At 57.8% G+C, this 19,674-nt stretch overlaps 1 protein-coding gene across 4 annotated transcripts in view; it reads left to right on the forward strand.

Moving 5' to 3' along the window:
- Positions 1–19,674, forward strand: part of LOC140424666 (alanine aminotransferase 2-like) — a 245,465-nt gene that overhangs the window by 23,611 nt on the left and 202,180 nt on the right. Inside the window, exons 2-3 of one of the 4 annotated variants that reach the window (XM_072507921.1) lie at positions 2,971–3,106; positions 6,774–6,860. The exons of 1 other annotated variant lie outside the window; for it this stretch is intronic. In XM_072507921.1, coding sequence (XP_072364022.1) covers positions 2,971–3,106; positions 6,774–6,860 — 223 coding nt within the window. The remainder of the gene's footprint in view (positions 1–2,970; positions 3,107–6,773; positions 6,861–19,674) is intronic. 2 more of the 4 variants (XM_072507923.1, XM_072507922.1) reach the window with 2 other exon arrangements.

A 19,674-nucleotide genomic window follows, 5' to 3' on the forward strand; every position in this document is an offset into this window, starting at 1 on the left:
CATCACCAAAACCCCCATCACCAACATCCCCATCTCCAACATCCCCATCACCAACACCCCCATCACCAACATCCCCATCACCAACACCCCCATCACCAACACCCCCAACACCAACATCCCCATCACCAACATCCCCAACACCAACACCCCCATCACCAACACCCCCATCACCAACACCCCCATCACCAACATCCCCATCACCAACACCCCCATCACCAACATCCCCATCACCAACATCCCCATCACCAACACCCCCATCACCAACACCCCCATCAACAACACCCCCAACACTAACACCCCCATCACCAACACACCCATCACCATCATCCCCATCACCAACACCCCCATCACCAACACCCCCATCACCAACACCCCCAACACCAACACCCCCATCACCAACACCCCCATCACCAACACCCCCATCACCAACATCCCCATCACCAACACCCCCAACACCAACATCCCCATCACTAACACCCCCATCACCAACACTCCCATCACCAACACCCCCATCACCAACACCCCCATCACCAACACCCCCATCACCAACACCCCATCACCAACACCCCCATCACCAACACCCCCATCACCAACACCCCCATCACCAACACCCCCATCACCAACACCCCCAACACCAACACCCCCAACACCAACATCCCCATCACCAACACCCCCATCACCAACACCCCCATCACCAACACCTCCATCACCAACACCCCCATCACCAACACCCCCATCACCAACATCCCCATCACCAACACCCCCATCACCATCATCCCCATCACCAACATCCCCATCACCAACATCCCCATCACCAACATCCCCATCACCAACACCCCCATCACCAACACCCCCATCACCAACATCCCCATCACCAACACCCCCATCACCAACATCCCCATCACCAACACCCCCATCACCAACATCCCCAACACCAACACCCCCATCACCAACATCCCCATCACCAACACCCCCATCACCTACACCCCCATCACCAACACCGCCATCACCAACACCCCCATCACCAACACCCCCATCACCAACACCCCCATCACCAACATCCCCAACACCAACACCCCCATCACCAACACCCCCATCACCAACACCCCCATCACCAACACCCCCATCACCAACATCCCCAACACCAACACCCCCATCACCAACACCCCCATCACCAACACCCCCATCACCAACACCCCCATCACCAACACCCCCATCACCAACATCCCCAACACCAACACCCCCATCACCAACACCCCCATCACCAACACCCCCATCACCAACACCCCCATCACCAACATCCCGAACACCAACACCCCCATCACCAACACCCCCATCACCAACACCCCCATCACCAACATCCCCATCACCAACACCCCCATCACCAACACCCCCATCACCAACACCCCCATCACCAACATCCCCATCACCAACACCCCCATCACCAACATCCCCATCACCAACACCCCCATCACCAACACCCCCATCACCAACATCCCCATCACCAACACCCCCATCACCAACACCCCCATCACCAACACCCCCATCACCAACACCCCCATCACCAACACCCCCATCAGCAACACCCCCATCAGCAACACCCCCATCACCAACACCCCCATCACCAACACCCCCATCACCAACACCCCCATCACCAACATCCCCATTACCAACATCCCCATCACCAACACCCCCAACACCAACACCCCCATCACCAACACCCCCATCACCAACATCCCCATCACCAACACCCCCAACACCAACACCCCCATCACCAACACACCCATCACCAACACCTCCATCACCAACACCCCCATCACCAACATCCCCATCACCAACACCCCCATCACCAACATCCCCATCACCAACACCCCCATCACCAACACCCCCATCACCAACATCCCCATCACCAACACACCCATCACCAACACTCCCATCACCAACACCCCCATCACCAACACCCCCAACACCAACACCCCCATCACCAACACACCCATCACCAACACCCCCATCACCAACACCCCCATCACCAACACCCCCAACACCAACATCCCCATCACCAACACCCCCATCACCAACACCCCCATCACCAACACCCCCATCACCAACATCCCCATCACCAACACCCCCATCACCAACATCCCCATCACCAACACCCCCATCACCAACACCCCCATCACCAGCACCCCCATCACCAACACCCCCATCACCAACACCCCCAACACCAACATCCCCATCACCAACACCCCCATCACCAACACCCCCATCACCAACACCCCCATCACCAACATCCCCATCACCAACACCCCCATCACCAACACCCCCATCACCAACACCCCCATCACCAACACCCCCATCACCATCACACCCATCACCAACACCCCCATCACCAACACCCCCATCACCAACACCCCCATCACCAACACCCCCAACACCAACACCCCCATCACCAACACCCCCATCACCAACACCCCCATCACCAACACCCCCATCACCAGCACCCCCATCACCAACACCCCCATCACCAACACCCCCAACACCAACATCCCCATCACCAACACCCCCATCACCAACACCCCCATCACCAACACCCCCATCACCAACACCCCCATCACCAACATCCCCATCACCAACACCCCCATCACCAACACCCCCATCACCAACACCCCCATCACCAACACGGGATCAGAGATGAGGTGGTAAGATGGATACAGAACAGGCTCGGTCACAGAAGGCAAAGCAGTGGAAGGGTGTTTTTCCGAATGGAAAGTTGTGACTAGTGGTGTTCCACAGGGATCGGCGCTGGGGCGTCTGTTGTTTGTACATAAACGATTTGGAGGAAATGTAACTGCCTCCCCGACCAGGCGCCGGAATGTGGCGTCTAGGGGCTTTTCACAGTAACTTCATTGAAGCCTACTCGTGACAATAAGCCATTTTCATTTCATTTTTCTTTTCAACTGGTTTGCTTAGTAAGTTTGCGGATGACACCAAGGTTGGTCGAATGGCAGATCGTGGTGAGGATTGTCAGAGGATACAGCAGGACATGGATAGGTTGGAGACTTGGGCAGAGAAATGGCAAATGGAGTTTAATCCGGACAAATGTGAGGTAATGTATTTTGCTGGGTCTAACATAGAGGGGAAATACACCGTAAATGGCTCAACTCTTAGGAATGTAGAAAGTCAGAGAGATCTGGGTGTGCAGGTCCACAGATCTTTGAAGGTGACAACACAAGTGGACAAGGTCGTCAAGAAAGCAGACGCAATGCTTGTCGTCATTGGACGGGGCATCGAGTATAAAAACTGACAAGTCAGGCTGCAGTTGTGCAGAACCTTTTTTATTCGCGAGGCGGAGGTTGAAGGGTGACCTGATAGAGGTCTACAAGATTATGAGGGGCGTGGATAGAGTGGATGGGCAGGTGCTCTTTCCCAGGGTGGAGGGGGCAGTCACCAGGGGGCATAGGTTTAAGGTCCGTGGGCAAAGTTTAGAGGAGATGTGCGAGGCAGGTTTTTTACACAGAGGGTGGTGAGGGCCTGGAACGCGTGGCCAGGGGAGGCTGTGGAAACAGATACATTAACGGTGTTCAAAAGGCATCTTGACAAACACAGGGATAGGACGGGTATAGAGCGCTACGGCACAAGGAAGTGCTGAGGGTTTTGGCAAAGGTTGGTATCATGACCAGCACAGACGTGGAGGGCCGAAGGGCCTGTTCCTGTGCTGTGTTGTTCTCTGTTGTTTTTTTTGTACCTCATCACCACGCCCCCCAATACCAAAACCTCTTCATCACTAACACCCCCCAACACCAACACCCCACCCCGTCATTAACAGCCCCACCCCCCCCATCACTAACACCCCCCAACACCAACACCCCACCCCGTCATTAACAGCCCCACCCCCCATCACTAACACCCCCCAACACCAACACCCCACCCCGTCATTAACAGCCCCACCCCCCCATCACTAACACCCCCCAACACCAACACCCCACCCCGTCATTAACAGCCCCACCCCCCCATCACTAACACCCCCCAACACCAACACCCCACCCCGTCATTAACAGCCCCACCCCCCCATCACTAACACCCCCCCAACCCCAACACCCCACCCCGTCATTAACAGCCCCACCCCCCCCATCACTAACACACCCCAACACCAACACCCCACCCCGTCATTAACAGCCCCACCCCCCCCATCACTAACACACCCCAACACCAACACCCCACCCCGTCATTAACAGCCCCACCCCCCCATCACTAACACCCCCAACACCAACACCCCACCCCGTCATTAACAGCCCCACCCCCCCCATCACTAACACCCCCCAACACCAACACCCCACCCCGTCATTAACAGCCCCACCCCCCCATCACTAACACCCCCCAACACCAACACCCCACCCCGTCATTAACAGCCCCACCCCCCCCATCACTAACACCCCCCAACACCAACACCCCACCCCGTCATTAACAGCCCCACCCCCCCCATCACTAACACACCCCAACACCAACACCCCACCCCGTCATTAACAGCCCCACCCCCCCATCACTAACACCCCCAACACCAACACCCCACCCCGTCATTAACAGCCCCACCCCCCCATCACTAACACCCCCCAACACCAACACCCCACCCCGTCATTAACAGCCCCACCCCCCCATCACTAACACCCCCCAACACCAACACCCCACCCCGTCATTAACAGCCCCACCCCACCCATCACTAACACCCCCAACACCAACACCCCACCCCGTCATTAACAGCCCCACCCATCACTAACACCCCCAACACCAACACCCCACCCCGTCATTAACAGCCCCCCCCCCATCACTAACACCCCCAACACCAACACCCCACCCCGTCATTAACAGCCCCACCCCCCCATCACTAACACCCCCCAACACCAACACCCCACCCCGTCATTAACAGCCCCACCCCCCCATCACTAACACCCCCCAACACCAACACCCCACCCCGTCATTAACAGCCCCACCCCCCCCATCACTAACACCCCCAACACCAACACCCCACCCCGTCATTAACAGCCCCACCCCCCCCATCACTAACACCCCCAACACCAACACCCCACCCCGTCATTAACAGCCCCTCCCCCATCACTAACACCCCCCAACACCAACACCCCACCCCGTCATTAACAGCCCCCCCCCCATCACTAACAGCCCCCATCACTAAAACCCTCCCCCCACAACATGCTTTCAGCATCTGAGGGGCAGTTTCTGGAGACTGACTGATTTTCCTTTCATGGGCACAGAAGTTGTGTGTGAGGGAGAGTGGCAGGCGGGGCGGGTGGGGGGTGGGGGGAGTTGCAGGGGGTTCGGTCAGAAAGCCGCCCTCCTCACACAGGGTGGGAGCCCTAAAAAAAGTTTTTTGCAAAGGACAAAAATTGTAGGTTTCTGGGGAATGGTGGTTGGGCGGCCGGACTGATTGGATAATTCTCTCAAAGGACCAGGACAGGCAGAGTGGGCCAAGTGGCCTCCTTCTGTTCTGTATTGCTGTTTCATTCGATGTGGGAAATCTCCGCCAATCCATCTGTCCATGTTACATAGATACATCGAAGATAGGAGCAGGAGGAGGCCATTCGGCCCTTCGAGCCTGCTCCGCCATTCATCACCATCATGGCTGATCATCCAACTCAATAGCCTAATCCTGCTTTCTCCCCATAGCCTTTGGTCCCATTCTCCCCAAGTGCGATATCCAGCCGCCTCTTGAATATATTCAATGTTTCAGCATCAACTACTTCCTGTGGTAATGAATTCCACAGGCTCACCACTCTTTGTGTGAAGAAATGTCTCCTTATCTCTGTCCGAAATGGTTCACCCTGAATCCTCAGACTGTGATCCCTGGTTCTGGACACACCCATCATTGGGAACATTGTCCCTGCATCTACCCTGTCTAGTCCTGTTAGAATTTTATAGTCTCTCTGAGATCCCCCCTCATTCTTCTGAACTCCAGCGAGAACAATCCCAACCTCGTCAATCTCTCCTCATATGACAGTCCCGCCATCCCTGGAATCAGTCTGGTAAACCTTCGCTGCTCTCCCTCGAGAGCAAGAACATCCTTCCTCAGAGAAGGAGACCAAAACTGCCCATAATACTCCAGGTGTGGCCTCACCAAGGCTCTGTACAACTGCAGCAACACATCCCTGCTTCTATACTCGAAACCTCTCGCAATGAAGGCCAACATTCCATTAGCCTTCTTTACCGCCTGCTGCACCTGCAGCTTACCTTCAGCGACTGGTGCACAAGGACACCCAGGTCCCGCTGCACACTCCCCTCTCCCAATTTACAACCATTCAGGTAGCAATCTGCCTTCCTGTTTTTGCTTCCAAAGTGAATAACCTCACACTTATCCAAATTATACTGCATCTGCCATTGGTTTGCCCACTCGCCCAACCTGTCCAGATCTTGCTGTAGGATCCCTGCATCCTCGTCACAATTCACCCTCCCACCTAATCTGGCATCATCTGCAAACTTTGAGATGTTCCATTTTGTTCCCTCATCCAAATCATTAATATATATTGTGAATAGCTGGGGTCCCAGAACCGATCCCTGTGGTACCCCACTGGTTACTGCCTGCCAATTTGAAAAGGACCCATTAATCCCTACTCTTTGTTCCCTCTCTGCCAACCAGTTTTCTATCCACCTCAATACACTTCCCCCAATCCCATGCGCTTTAATTTTGCACAAAAATCTCTTCTGCAATAATCTCTTCTTCCCTATTCTTCCGTCAATAACTCCTGCTGTAATTTCTTGGCCAGGGAGTGAAGAAACCATTCTCCGTGATTGCTCGCCACTCAGGCGATGCACAGGCCATGGGGCAGAAACCGATCACCTTCCTGCGGCAGGTAAGAGTGCGTCAGAATTACCGGCCGAGTTCGGGCTCGTCTGAGAGGTTAACCTGCTCCCAGTCACAGTCAGAATGAAGCTGTTCAATTGTGGGGAATATCAAACTCATTCACAAATGGTTTCAAGTTCTGAAGAAGAGTCGCGCGGACTCGAAACGTTAACTCTGTTCCTCTCCCCAGACGCTGCCAGACCCGCTGAGTGAATCCAGCATTTTCTGATTTTATTTCAGTTTTCCAGTGTCTGCAGCATTTTGCTTTTATTTAGTTTCCCAGCGACGTTTGGGAAATGGTAATAATAATAATAGCTAATTGTCACAAGTCGGCTTCAATGAAGTTACTGTGAAAAGCCCCTCGTCGCCACATTCCGGCGCCTGTTCGGGTACACAGAGGGAGAATTCAGAATGTCCAATTCACCGAACGAGGAAACATAGGAAGAGGATCCAGGAATGCCATTATTTAGGAATCTCCAGCTGTGTGATGTGGGTTGTCCTCAGTATTCTGAAATAATGCACTATTTCTTTGATGTGAATAGCATACACCAGGCATTGTCAAACTCAGGGGTGGGTCGCGGGCGAGTGTCGGGAGGGTCGCGGAGCCGTCCGTCACGGTGCTCCCGATCGCACAAATCCGCGCACAACAGTCGTCGTTTCATAATGCCGGCTGCGAGAGGCCTTTAAAATAGCCAGGAAGAGATAAGCACCGATGACCAGGTACGCATGCGCAGTGCGGTCGCATTTTTAAAATATGGTCGCATCCTTTTTTTTCCAAGTTCGGGTTGCCGATGGGACCAAAGGAGCAATCGAGGTCAGCAACAAACAAGGTAAGAGAAAGTGGTCGGTCCCGAAGGTCGGCCAGCGTGGGTCGCGAAGGTCGGCCGCGTGGGTCCCGAAGGTCAGCCAGGGTGGGTCCTGAAGGTCAGCCAGGGTGGGTCGCGAAGGTCGGCCGCGTGGGTCCCGAAGGTCGGCCGCGTGGGTCCCGAAGGTCAGCCAGGGTGGGTCGCGAAGGTCGGCCGCGTGGGCCCCGAAGGTCAGCCAGGGTGGGTCCCGAAAGTCAGCCAGGGTGGGTCGCGAAGGTCGGCCGGCGCGGGTCGCGAAGGTCGGCCGGCGTGGGTCACGAAGGTCGGCCGGTGTGGGTCGCGAAGGTCGGCCGGCGTGGGTCACGAAGGTCGGCCGGTGTGGGTCGCGAAGGTCGGCCGGCGTGGGTCGCGAAGGTCGGCCGGCGTGGGTCGCGAAGGTCGGCCGGCGTGGGTCGCGAAGGTCGGCCGGCGCGGGTCGCGAAGGTCGGCCAGCGTGGGTCCCGAAGGTCGGCCGCGTGGGTCGCGAAGGTCGGCCGGCGCGGTCGCGAAGGTCGGCCGGATTGGATCGCGAAGGTCGGCCGCGTGGGTCACGAAGATCGGCCGGATTGGATCGCGAAGGTCGGCCAGATTGGGTCGCGAAGGTCGGCCAGCGTGGGTCACGAAGGTCAGCCAGGGTGGGTCGCGAACGTCAGCCAGGGTGGGTCGCGAAGGTCGGCCAGCGTGGGTCACGAAGGTCAGCCAGATTGGGTCGCGAAGGTCAGCCAGGGTGGGTCGCGAAGGTCGGCCAGCGTGGGTCACGAAGGTCAGCCAGGGTGGGTCGCGAAGGTCGGCCGGCGCTGGTCACGAAGGTCGGCCAGATTGGGTCGCGAAGGTCAGCCAGGGTGGGTCGCGAAGGTCGGCCGGCGCTGGTCACGAAGGTCGGCCAAATTGGGTCGCGAAGGTCAGCCAGGGTGGGTCGCGAAGGTCGGCCAGCCTGGGTCACGAAGGTCGGCCGGCGCGGGTTGCGAAGGTCGGCCGGCGCGGGTCGCGAAAGTCGGCCAGGGTGGGTCGCGAAGGTCGGCCGGATTGGATCGCGAAGGTCGGCCGCGCGGGTCGCGAAAGTCGGCCAGCGTGAGTCCCGAAGGTCGGCCAGCGTGAGTCCCGAGGGTCGGCCAGCGTGGGTCCCGAAGGTCGGCCAGCGTGGGTCCTGAAGGTCGGCCAGCGTGAGTCCCGAAGGTCGGCCAGCGTGAGTCCCGAGGGTCGGCCAGCGTGGGTCCCGAAGGTCGGCCGCGTGGGTCCCGAAGGTCGGCCGGCGTGGGTCCCGAAGGTCGGCCAGCGTGGGTCCCGAAGGTCGGCCAGCGTGGGTCCCGAAGGTCGGCCGCGTGGGTCCCGAAGGTCGGCCGGCGTGGGTCCCGAAGGTCGGCCGGCGTGGGTCCCGAAGGTCGGCCGGCGCAGGTCGCGAAGGTCGGCCAGCGTGGGTCCCGAAGGTCAGCCAGCGTGAGTCCCGAAGGTCGGCCAGCGTGGGTCCCGAAGGTCGGCCGCGTGGGTCCCGAAGGTCGGCTGGCGTGGGTCCCGAAGGTCGGCCAGCGTGAGTCCCGAAGGTCAGCCAGCGTGAGTCCCGAAGGTCGGCCAGCGTGGGTCCCGAAGGTCGGCCGGCGCAGGTCGCGAAGGTCGGCCGGCGCAGGTCGCGAAGGTCAGCTGGCACGGGTCACGAAGGTCGGCCAGGGTGGGTCGCGAAGGTCGGCCGGCGCGGGTCGCGAAGGTCGGCCGGCGCGGGTCGCGAAGATCGGCCGGCGCGGGTCGCGAAGGTCAGCCGGCGCGGGTCGCGAAGGTCGGCCGGCGTGGGTCGCGAAGGTCGGCCGGCGTGGGTCGCGAAGGTCGGCCGGCGCGGGTCACGAAGGTCAGCTGGCGCGGGTCACGAAGGTCGGCCGGCGTGGGTCGGGAAGGTCGGCTGGCGTGGGTTGCGAAGGTCAGCCAGCGTGGGTCCCGAAGGTCGGCTGGCGTGGGTCGGGAAGGTCGGCCGGCGTGGGTCGCGAAGGTCGGCCGGCGTGGGTCGCGAAGGTCGGCCGGCGCGGTCACGAAGGTCGGCTGGCGCGGGTCACGAAGGTCGGCCGGCGTGGGTCGGGAAGGTCGGCCAGCGTGGGTCCCGAAGGTCGGCTGGCGTGGGTCGGGAAGGTCGGCCGGCGTGGGTCACGAAGGTCGGCCGGTGTGGGTCGCGAAGGTCGGCCGGCGTGGGTCGCGAAGGTCGGCCGGCGTGGGTCGCGAAGGTCGGCCGGCGTGGGTCGCGAAGGTCGGCCGGCGCGGGTCGCGAAGGTCGGCCAGCGTGGGTCCCGAAGGTCGGCCGCGTGGGTCGCGAAGGTCGGCCGGCGCGGTCGCGAAGGTCGGCCGGATTGGATCGCGAAGGTCGGCCGCGTGGGTCACGAAGATCGGCCGGATTGGATCGCGAAGGTCGGCCAGATTGGGTCGCGAAGGTCGGCCAGCGTGGGTCACGAAGGTCAGCCAGGGTGGGTCGCGAACGTCAGCCAGGGTGGGTCGCGAAGGTCGGCCAGCGTGGGTCACGAAGGTCAGCCAGATTGGGTCGCGAAGGTCAGCCAGGGTGGGTCGCGAAGGTCGGCCAGCGTGGGTCACGAAGGTCAGCCAGGGTGGGTCGCGAAGGTCGGCCGGCGCTGGTCACGAAGGTCGGCCAGATTGGGTCGCGAAGGTCAGCCAGGGTGGGTCGCGAAGGTCGGCCGGCGCTGGTCACGAAGGTCGGCCAAATTGGGTCGCGAAGGTCAGCCAGGGTGGGTCGCGAAGGTCGGCCAGCCTGGGTCACGAAGGTCGGCCAGGGTGGGTCGCGAAGGTCGGCCGGCGCTGGTCACGAAGGTCGGCCAAATTGGGTCGCGAAGGTCAGCCAGGGTGGGTCGCGAAGGTCGGCCAGCCTGGGTCACGAAGGTCGGCCGGCGCGGGTTGCGAAGGTCGGCCGGCGCGGGTCGCGAAAGTCGGCCAGGGTGGGTCGCGAAGGTCGGCCGGATTGGATCGCGAAGGTCGGCCGCGCGGGTCGCGAAAGTCGGCCAGCGTGAGTCCCGAAGGTCGGCCAGCGTGAGTCCCGAGGGTCGGCCAGCGTGGGTCCCGAAGGTCGGCCAGCGTGGGTCCCGAAGGTCGGCCAGCGTGAGTCCCGAAGGTCGGCCAGCGTGAGTCCCGAGGGTCGGCCAGCGTGGGTCCCGAAGGTCGGCCGCGTGGGTCCCGAAGGTCGGCCGGCGTGGGTCCCGAAGGTCGGCCGGCGTGGGTCCCGAAGGTCGGCCAGCGTGGGTCCCGAAGGTCGGCCGCGTGGGTCCCGAAGGTCGGCCGGCGTGGGTCCCGAAGGTCGGCCGGCGTGGGTCCCGAAGGTCGGCCGGCGCAGGTCGCGAAGGTCGGCCAGCGTGGGTCCCGAAGGTCAGCCAGCGTGAGTCCCGAAGGTCGGCCAGCGTGGGTCCCGAAGGTCGGCCGCGTGGGTCCCGAAGGTCGGCTGGCGTGGGTCCCGAAGGTCGGCCAGCGTGAGTCCCGAAGGTCAGCCAGCGTGAGTCCCGAAAGTCGGCCAGCGTGGGTCCCGAAGGTCGGCCGGCGCAGGTCGCGAAGGTCGGCCGGCGCAGGTCGCGAAGGTCAGCTGGCACGGGTCACGAAGGTCGGCCAGGGTGGGTCGCGAAGGTCGGCCGGCGCGGGTCGCGAAGGTCGGCCGGCGCGGGTCGCGAAGATCGGCCGGCGCGGGTCGCGAAGGTCAGCCGGCGCGGGTCGCGAAGTTCGGCCGGCGTGGGTCGCGAAGGTCGGCCGGCGTGGGTCGCGAAGGTCGGCCGGCGCGGGTCACGAAGGTCGGCTGGCGCGGGTCACGAAGGTCGGCCGGCGTGGGTCGGGAAGGTCGGCTGGCGTGGGTTGCGAAGGTCAGCCAGCGTGGGTCCCGAAGGTCGGCTGGCGTGGGTCGGGAAGGTCGGCCGGCGTGGGTCGCGAAGGTCGGCCAGCGTGGGTCCCGAAGGTCGGCTGGCGTGGGTCGGGAAGGTCGGCCGGCGTGGGTCGCGAAGGTCGGCCGGCGTGGGTCGCGAAGGTCGGCCGGCGCGGTCACGAAGGTCGGCTGGCGCGGGTCACGAAGGTCGGCTGGCGTGGGTCGGGAAGGTCGGCCAGCGTGGGTCCCGAAGGTCGGCTGGCGTGGGTCGGGAAGGTCGGCCGGTTGGTAAAACTGTGCCCCGGAAAAAAAGTTGAAAAACACTGGCACAGAAGGTGACGACCAACAAAAGGTAATCCCTCTGCCTGTTTGTGTAGCCCTGACATTCGGCTTTATTAAGAGCTTGACTTACTCGGCAGCCCCGGACTTGAAAACATTTAGTGAACTGGTCGAATTAGTGGCGGATCTCTACGGCCAAGACCAGCGGTAATTCTCCAGTGCTACAGGGTTGATACAGTCAGAGGAATCCGTGGAGAACCCAGAACGGAATTGCGGACCAGGCTCAGGAAACTGGCCGAGCACTGTGAGTACAGATCATCCCTGCCGGAGATGCTCCGGGACAGACTGGTATGCGGGATAGGTGACGTTGCGAAATAGAGACTCCCACTTGCAGAACCTGCCCTGCACCTTAAAAAAGCCCCAGAACTGTTGCTGTGTCTGGAAAAGGCCGAGATTGGGGCCCAGGAACTTCGAGGTTCCATGGACTCCAGCGCATTCTGTCGTGTTGTGTGTTCTGATGTACAAACGATCCAACACGGCACATGGTGAATGTCTGAGTGGAAGACTCTGAGCTCGGTGCTCTGAGCTGGCTGCTGCTGGAATGAGCGGGACCTGTAGTGTCCCCTGTTTTTATAGTGCGTGTGCTCTCACTGGTGATTGGTTGCGATGTTGTGTGTGTGTTGGTTGGTCCAATTACCTGTCCATCAGTGTGTGTGATTGCACCCTGATATGCTGATCTAAATATCATGACATCCACCCTTTTTGCAAAGAATATGTGCCGACATGATAATAAATAAAGAAGTGTAGTGAGTGCATCTAATCATGTGTGTGCAATATTTACAACAATATGTACATGTGGCTATACTATATACACAGGAAGGTGCCAGGTGCAGAAACTAACTATGTTACACCAAGAACAAAACCAATGTTATTAACAAACAATAACAACATCTCAAACAGTATGGCAAAAAGTCTGAAACAGTGTGTCAGAACGAGTCAGTGAGTCCAATATGAAAAGGTTCATAAATTAAGTCTCTCAGGTGGGCGACGAATTCGGGTTGACCGCCTCAAGGGTGGGTCAGGATCCACCGGCTGAGGAACGGGCCGGGCAACGGTCGAGTGAGGAGGATGCAGGGTGTCCGGAAGGTCAACAAGGTCCATTGCAGGGACAACAGGAGGGCGTGGCACTGGTGCAGGATCACGTAGCGAGCGCGGAACCAGACGAAGGGCACGCCGATTGCGGCGGCGAATAGAGCCATCAGGCAGACGAACCAGGAACGAGCGGGGAGCTATCTGTCGGAGAACCTCAGCGGTTGCCGACCAGCCGCCCTCAGGAAGGTGTATGCGGGCATTATCTCCAGGCGCCAGGGCAGGAAGATAAGTCACTGAGCATCATGTGTCGCCTTTTGTTGCTCACTCTGTTGCTGCATCCGCCGAAGTACCGGAGCATGGTCGAGGTCTGGGACGTGAATGGACGGCACAGTGGTCCTGAGGGTGCGACCCATAAGCAGCTGGGCCGGCGATAGGCCCGTGGACAGTGGGGCCGAGCGATAGGCCAGCAAGGCGAGGCAGAAGTCAGATCCTGCATCAGCGGCCTAGCAGAGGAGTCTTTTTACGATGTGGACGCCCTTTTCTGCTTTGCCATTCGACTGAGGATGCAGAGGACTGGACGTCACGTGTGTGAAGTTGTATGAGCTGGCAAAGGAAGACCATTCCTGACTCGCGAAGCAGGGGCCATTGTCTGACATCACGGTGAGCGGGATGCCGTGGCGAGCAAAGGTCTCTTTGCAGGCCCGGATAACAGCCGATGACGTGGTGTTGTGCAGGCGGATGACCTCTGGATAGCTGGAAAAGTAGTCGATGATGATGATGTAGTCCCCGCCGAGCGCATGGAACAGGTCCACGACCACCTTCGACCAGGGGGACGTGACCAACTCATGGGGCTGAAGGGTCTCACGGGGTTGTGCCGGCTGGAACCGCTGACAGGTGGGGCAATTGAGCACAGTGTTAGCAATGTCCTCACTTATTCCCGGCCAGTACACAGCCTCTCGGGCCCTCCACCGGGACTTCTCAACGCCGAGATGGCCTTCGTGCAGCTGTTCTAAGACAAGCTGGTGCATGCTGTGTGGGATCACGATGCGGTCCAGCTTCAGGAGGACACCATCAGCGACTGCCAAGTCGTCCCGAATGTTGTAAAACTGTGGGCATTGTCCCTTGAGCCACCCGTCCGTCATGTGGCGCATCAAACGTTGCAGAAGGGGCTCGGCCGCAGTCTCACGTCGAATGTGGGCCAGGCGTTCGTCAGTGGCCGGCAGATTGGCAGAAGTGACGGCTACATGTGCGTCAACTTGGCCAACGAACCCCTCAGGGTCGGACGGCGTGTTGACTGCCCTGGACAGAGCATCTGCTATGATCAGGTCCTTACCCGAGGTGTAGACAAGTTGGAATTCGTACCTCCGGAGTTTGAGCAGAATGCACTGGAGGCGAGGGGTCATGTCATTAAGGTCCTTTTGGATGATGCCAACCAGCGGGCGATGGTCGGTCTCCACGGTGAACTGGGGAAGGCCATACACAGTCGTGGAACTTGTCAATGCCACTCAACAGGCCTAGGCACTCCTTTTCTATCTGCGCATCGCGCTGCTCTGTGGGGATCATGGCCCGTGACGCACAGGCAACAGGGGCCCATGATGAGGCGTCATCCCGTTGCAGGAGGACCGCCCCAATTCCGGATTGGCTGGCGTCAGTCGAGATCTTCGTCTCCCTTGCAGGATCGGAGAACGTCAGTACCGGGGCGGTGGTGAGCTCGACCTTGAGCTCCTCCCATTCGCGCTGGTGGGTGGGAAGCCACTGGAATTCCTGACAAGGTGCCGGAGAGCTGTGGTGTGGGAAGCGAGGTTAGGGATGAATTTTCCCAGGAAGTTGACCATTCCGAGAAAGCGTAGTACCGCCTTCTTGTCTGTGGGCTTCTGCATGGCCGTGATGGCTGCCACCTAGTCGGCATCCGGCCGCACCCCCAACCGGGAGATGTGGTCTCCCAGGAACTTCAGCTCGGTTTGCCCAAAAGAACATTTGGCTCTGTTAAGACGCAGGCCCTGGTCCCGTATCCGTTGAAAGACGCGTTGGAGGCGACTGATGTGCTCCTGCGGTGTGGTAGACCAGATAATGATGTCGTCTACATAGACGCGCACGCCCTCGATGCCCTCCATCATCTGTTCCATGATGCGATGGAAAACCTCGGAGGCCGCGATGATGCCGAATGGCATCCTATTGTAGCAGTATCTGCAAATGGAGTGTTGAAGGTGGACAGCTTCCTGCTGGACTGATCCAATTGAATCTGCCAGAAGCCCTTTGAGGCATCAAGCTTGGTGAATATTTTTGCCCGAGCCATCTCGCACATGACCTCCTCACATTTGGGTGTGGGGTAGTGTTCCCTCATTATGTTGCGATTTAAGTCTTTCGGGTCAACACAGATCCGGAGCTCGCCGGAAGGCTTCTTGACGCACACCATGGAGCTGACCCATGCAGTTGGCTCCCTTACCCGGGAAAGCACTCCTTGGTCCTGAAGTTCCTGCAGCTGCTGCTTGAGGCGGTCCTTGAGGGGTGCTGGGACTCTGCGAGGTGCGTGAACTACCGGGGTGGCATCCTGTTTAAGTCAGATTTTGTATGTGTAGGGCAGTGTGCCCATGCCCTGGAAAACATCCTGGTTGTGCGCGAGGATTGAGTTGAGCTGCGCCCTAAAGTCTGCATCTGGGAAATCGGACGTGCCTTCTGGAGAGAGAGAGTGTACTCGCTGAACGAGGTGGAGGATTTTGCACGCCTGCGCGCCTAGCAGAGAGTCCTTTGAGGAGCCCACGATTTCGAATGGGAGTGTGGCTTTACGTGAGTTGTGTGTCACTTCGAGCTGGCACGACCCCGTGGCGGGGATGACGTTGCCATTATAGTCAACGAGTTGACAGTTGGATGGCAGAGTAGGTGGTTTAACCTTCAGGGTCTGGAATGCTGACCATGCGAGGGGATTGGCGGAGGCACCAGTGTCCAGGCGGAATCTGATCTGGGATCGGTTGACCGTCAGGGTGGCACACCACTCGTCGTCCGGATCAATGCTGTGCACCGACAGCGGCTGGTGCATTCAACTCGGGGACAGCTTGTTCTTGTTGATGACAGCAACGCGGAAGGACTCCCTGTCCTCAGTGTCATTGGTCTGTGTGACGTCGGGATCGGACTCGGTGAACGTGGGTAGAATTGCCCGAACGTTTCTGCGAGGCTGGTTAAACGGGTACGAGTTGGCAGGGTGAGCTGCTCGACAGCAGGCAGCATAGTGGCCCAAACTGGCACAGCGGAGCCATTGTCGAGCTTTGGCCGGACATTGCCGCTTTTAATGGTGGAGCCACAGTTGCCGCACGTCGTGACGTCAGTGCGTTCGTTGCGCCACCGCGCATGCGCGGTGCAGTCTTGCGTAGTGCGCGCCTGCGCATCGCGTTCCTCTGTGTCAGCGTCCCCTCTTTTGGCGTGTACAAGCGCGGGAGGCCTCGGAAAGCAGGCGAAATGGCCGGCCTCCTCCAGGCCGCGGCCCGGGAGGTACCCGATCGTCTGGACCCGCTCCGCCTCGTGGGGCCCGTGCTGCGCCGTTTCGGCCGCCTGGATGTGTGAGTACCGGCTGGTGGCGTTCTCATGCAGGACGCAGGTCTCGATGGCAGTCGCCAGGGTGAGTTGCTCGACCCGAAGGAGCTGCTGGCGCAGAGTGTCCGACATGACCCCGAAAACTATCTGGTCGCGTATCATGGAGTCAGAGGTGGGCCCATAGCCGCAGGACTGCGCGAGCATGTGGAGGTGCGTTAAATAAGACTGGAAAGGTTCGTCCTTACCTTGCAGGCGCTGCTGGGACAGGTACCTCTCGAAACTCTCGTTTACTTCAACGCTGAAGTGTTCGTCGAACTTCAGGAGCACCGTCTTGTATTTGGTTTTGTCCTCGCCGTCCGTCAATGTACAAAGAACAAAGAACAAAGAACAAAGAAAAGTACAGCACAGGAACAGGCCCTTCGGCCCTCCAAGCCCGTGCCGACCATGCTGCCCGACTAAACTACAATCTTCTACACTTCCTGGGTCCGTATCCTTCTATTCCCATCCTATTCATGTATTTGTCAAGATGCCCCTTAAATGTCACTATCGTCCCTGCTTCCACTACCTCCTCCGGTAGCGAGTTCCAGGCACCCACTACCCTCTGTGTAAAAAACTTGCCTCGTACATCTACTCTAAACCTTGCCCCTCTCACCTTAAACCTATGCCCCCTAGCAATTGACCCCTCTACCCCGGGGAAAAGCCTCTGACTATCCACTCTGTCTATGCCCCTCATAATTTTGTAGACCTCTATCAGGTCGCCCCTCAACCTCCGTCGTTCCAGTGAGAACAAACCGAGTTTATTCAACCGCTCCTCATAGCTAATGCCCTCTATACCAGGCAACATTCTGGTAAATCTCTTCTGCACCCTCTCTAAAGCCTCCACATCCTTCTGGTAGTGTGGCGACCAGAATTGAACACTATACACCAAGTGTGGCCTAACTAAGGTTCTATACAGCTGCAACATGACTTGCCAATTCTTATACTCAATGCCCCGGCCAATGAAGGCAAGCATGCCGTATGCCTTCTCGACTACCTTCTCCACCTGTGTTGCCCCTTTCAGTGACCTGTGGGCCTGTACTCCTAGATCTCTTTGACTTTCAATACTCTTGAGGGTTCTACCATTCACTCTATATTCCCTACCTGCATTAGACCTTCCAAAATGCATTACCTCACATTTGTCCGGATTAAACTCCATCTGCCATCTCTCCGCCCAAGTCTCCAAACAATCTAAATCCTGCTGTATCCTCTGACAGTCCTCATCGCTATCCGCAATTCCACCAACCTTTGTGTCGTCTGCAAACTTACTAATCAGACCAGTTACATTTTCCTCCAAATCATTTATATATACTACAAAGAGCAAAGGTCCCAGCACTGATCCCTGTGGAACACCACTGGTCACAGCCCTCCAATTAGAAAAGCATCCTTCCATTGCTACTCTCTGCCTTCTATGACCGAGCCAGTTTTGTATCCACCTTGCCAGCTCACCCCTGATCCCATGTGACTTCACCTTTTGTACTAGTCTACCATGAGGGACCTTGTCAAAGGCCTTACTGAAGTCCATATAGACAACATCCACTGCCCTACCTGCATCAATCATCTTAGTGACCTCCTCGAAAAACTCTATCAAATTAGTGAGACACGACCTCCCCTTCACAAAACCATGCTGCCTCTCACTAATACGTCCATTTGCTTCCAAATGGGAGTAGATCCTGTCTCGAAGAATTCTCTCCAGTAATTTCCCTACCACTGAAGTAAGGCTCTCCGGCCTGTAGTTCCCTGGATTATCCTTGCTACCCTTCTTAAACAGAGGAACAACATTGGCTATTCTCCAGTCCTCCGGGACATCCCCTGAAGACAGTGAGGATCCAAAGATTTCTGTCAAGGCCTCAGCAATTTTCTCTCCAGCCTCCTTCAGTATTCTGGGGTAGATCCCATCAGGCCCTGGGGACTTATCTACCTTAATATTTTTTAAGACACCCAACACCTCGTCTTTTTGGATCTCAATGTGACCCAGGCTATCTACACACCCTTCTCCAGACTCAACATCTACCAATTTCTTCTCTTTGGTGAATGCTGATGCAAAGTATTCATTTAGTACCTCGCCCATTTCCTCTGGCTCCACACATAGATTCCCTTGCCTATCCTTCAGTGGGCCAACCCTTTCCCTGGCTACCCTCTTGCTTTTTATGTACGTGTAAAAAGCCTTGGGATTTTCCTTAACCCTATCTGCCAATGACTTTTCGTGACCCCTTCTAGCCCTCCTGACTCCTTGCTTAAGTTCCTTCCTACTTTCCTTATATTCCCCGCAGGCTTCGTCTGTTCCCAGCCTTTTAGCCCTGACAAATGCCTCCTTTTTCTTTTTGACGAGGCCTACAATATCTCTCGTTATCCAAGGTTCCCGAAAATTGCCCTATTTATCCTTCTTCCTCACAGGAACATGCCGGTCCTGAATTCCTTTCAACTAACACTTGAAAGCCTCCCACATGTCAGATGTTGATTTGCCCTCAAACATCCGCCCCCAATCTATGTTCTTCAGTTCCCACCTAATATTGTTATAATTAGCCTTCCCCCAATTTAGCACATTCATCCTAGGACCACTCTTATCCTTGTCCACCAGTACTTTAAAACTTACTGAATTGTGGTCACTGTTACCGAAATGCTCCCCTACTGAAACATCTACCACCTGGCCGGGCTCATTCCTCAATACCAGGTCCAGTACAGCCCCTTCCCTAGTTGGACTGTCCACATATTGTTTTAAGAAGCCCTCCTGGATGCTCCTTACAAACTCCGCCCCGTCTAAGCCCCTGGCACTAAGTGAGTCCCAGTCAATATTGGGGAAGTTGAAGTCTCCCATCACCACAACCCTGTTGTTTTTACTCTTTTCCAAAACCTGTCTACCTATCTGCTCCTCTATCTCCCGCTGGCTGTTGGGAGGCCTGTAGTAAACCCCCAACATTGTGACTGCACCCTTCTTATTCCTGATCTCTACCCATATAGCCTCACTGCCCTCTGAGGTGTCCTCCCGCTGTACAGCTGTGATATTCTCCCTAACCAGTAGCGCAACCCCGCCTCCCCTTTTACATCCCACTCTATCCCGCCTGAAACATCTAAATCCTGGAACGTTTAGCTGCCAATCCTGCCCTCCCCTCAACCAGGTCTCAATAATTACAACAGCATCATAGTTCCAAGTACTAATCCAAGCTCTAAGTTCATCTGCCTTACCCGTAATACTTCTTGCATTAAAACAT

Source organism: Scyliorhinus torazame, chromosome 6, assembly GCF_047496885.1.
Source record: "Scyliorhinus torazame isolate Kashiwa2021f chromosome 6, sScyTor2.1, whole genome shotgun sequence".
In the NCBI taxonomy this organism is placed as follows: domain Eukaryota; kingdom Metazoa; phylum Chordata; class Chondrichthyes; order Carcharhiniformes; family Scyliorhinidae; genus Scyliorhinus; species Scyliorhinus torazame.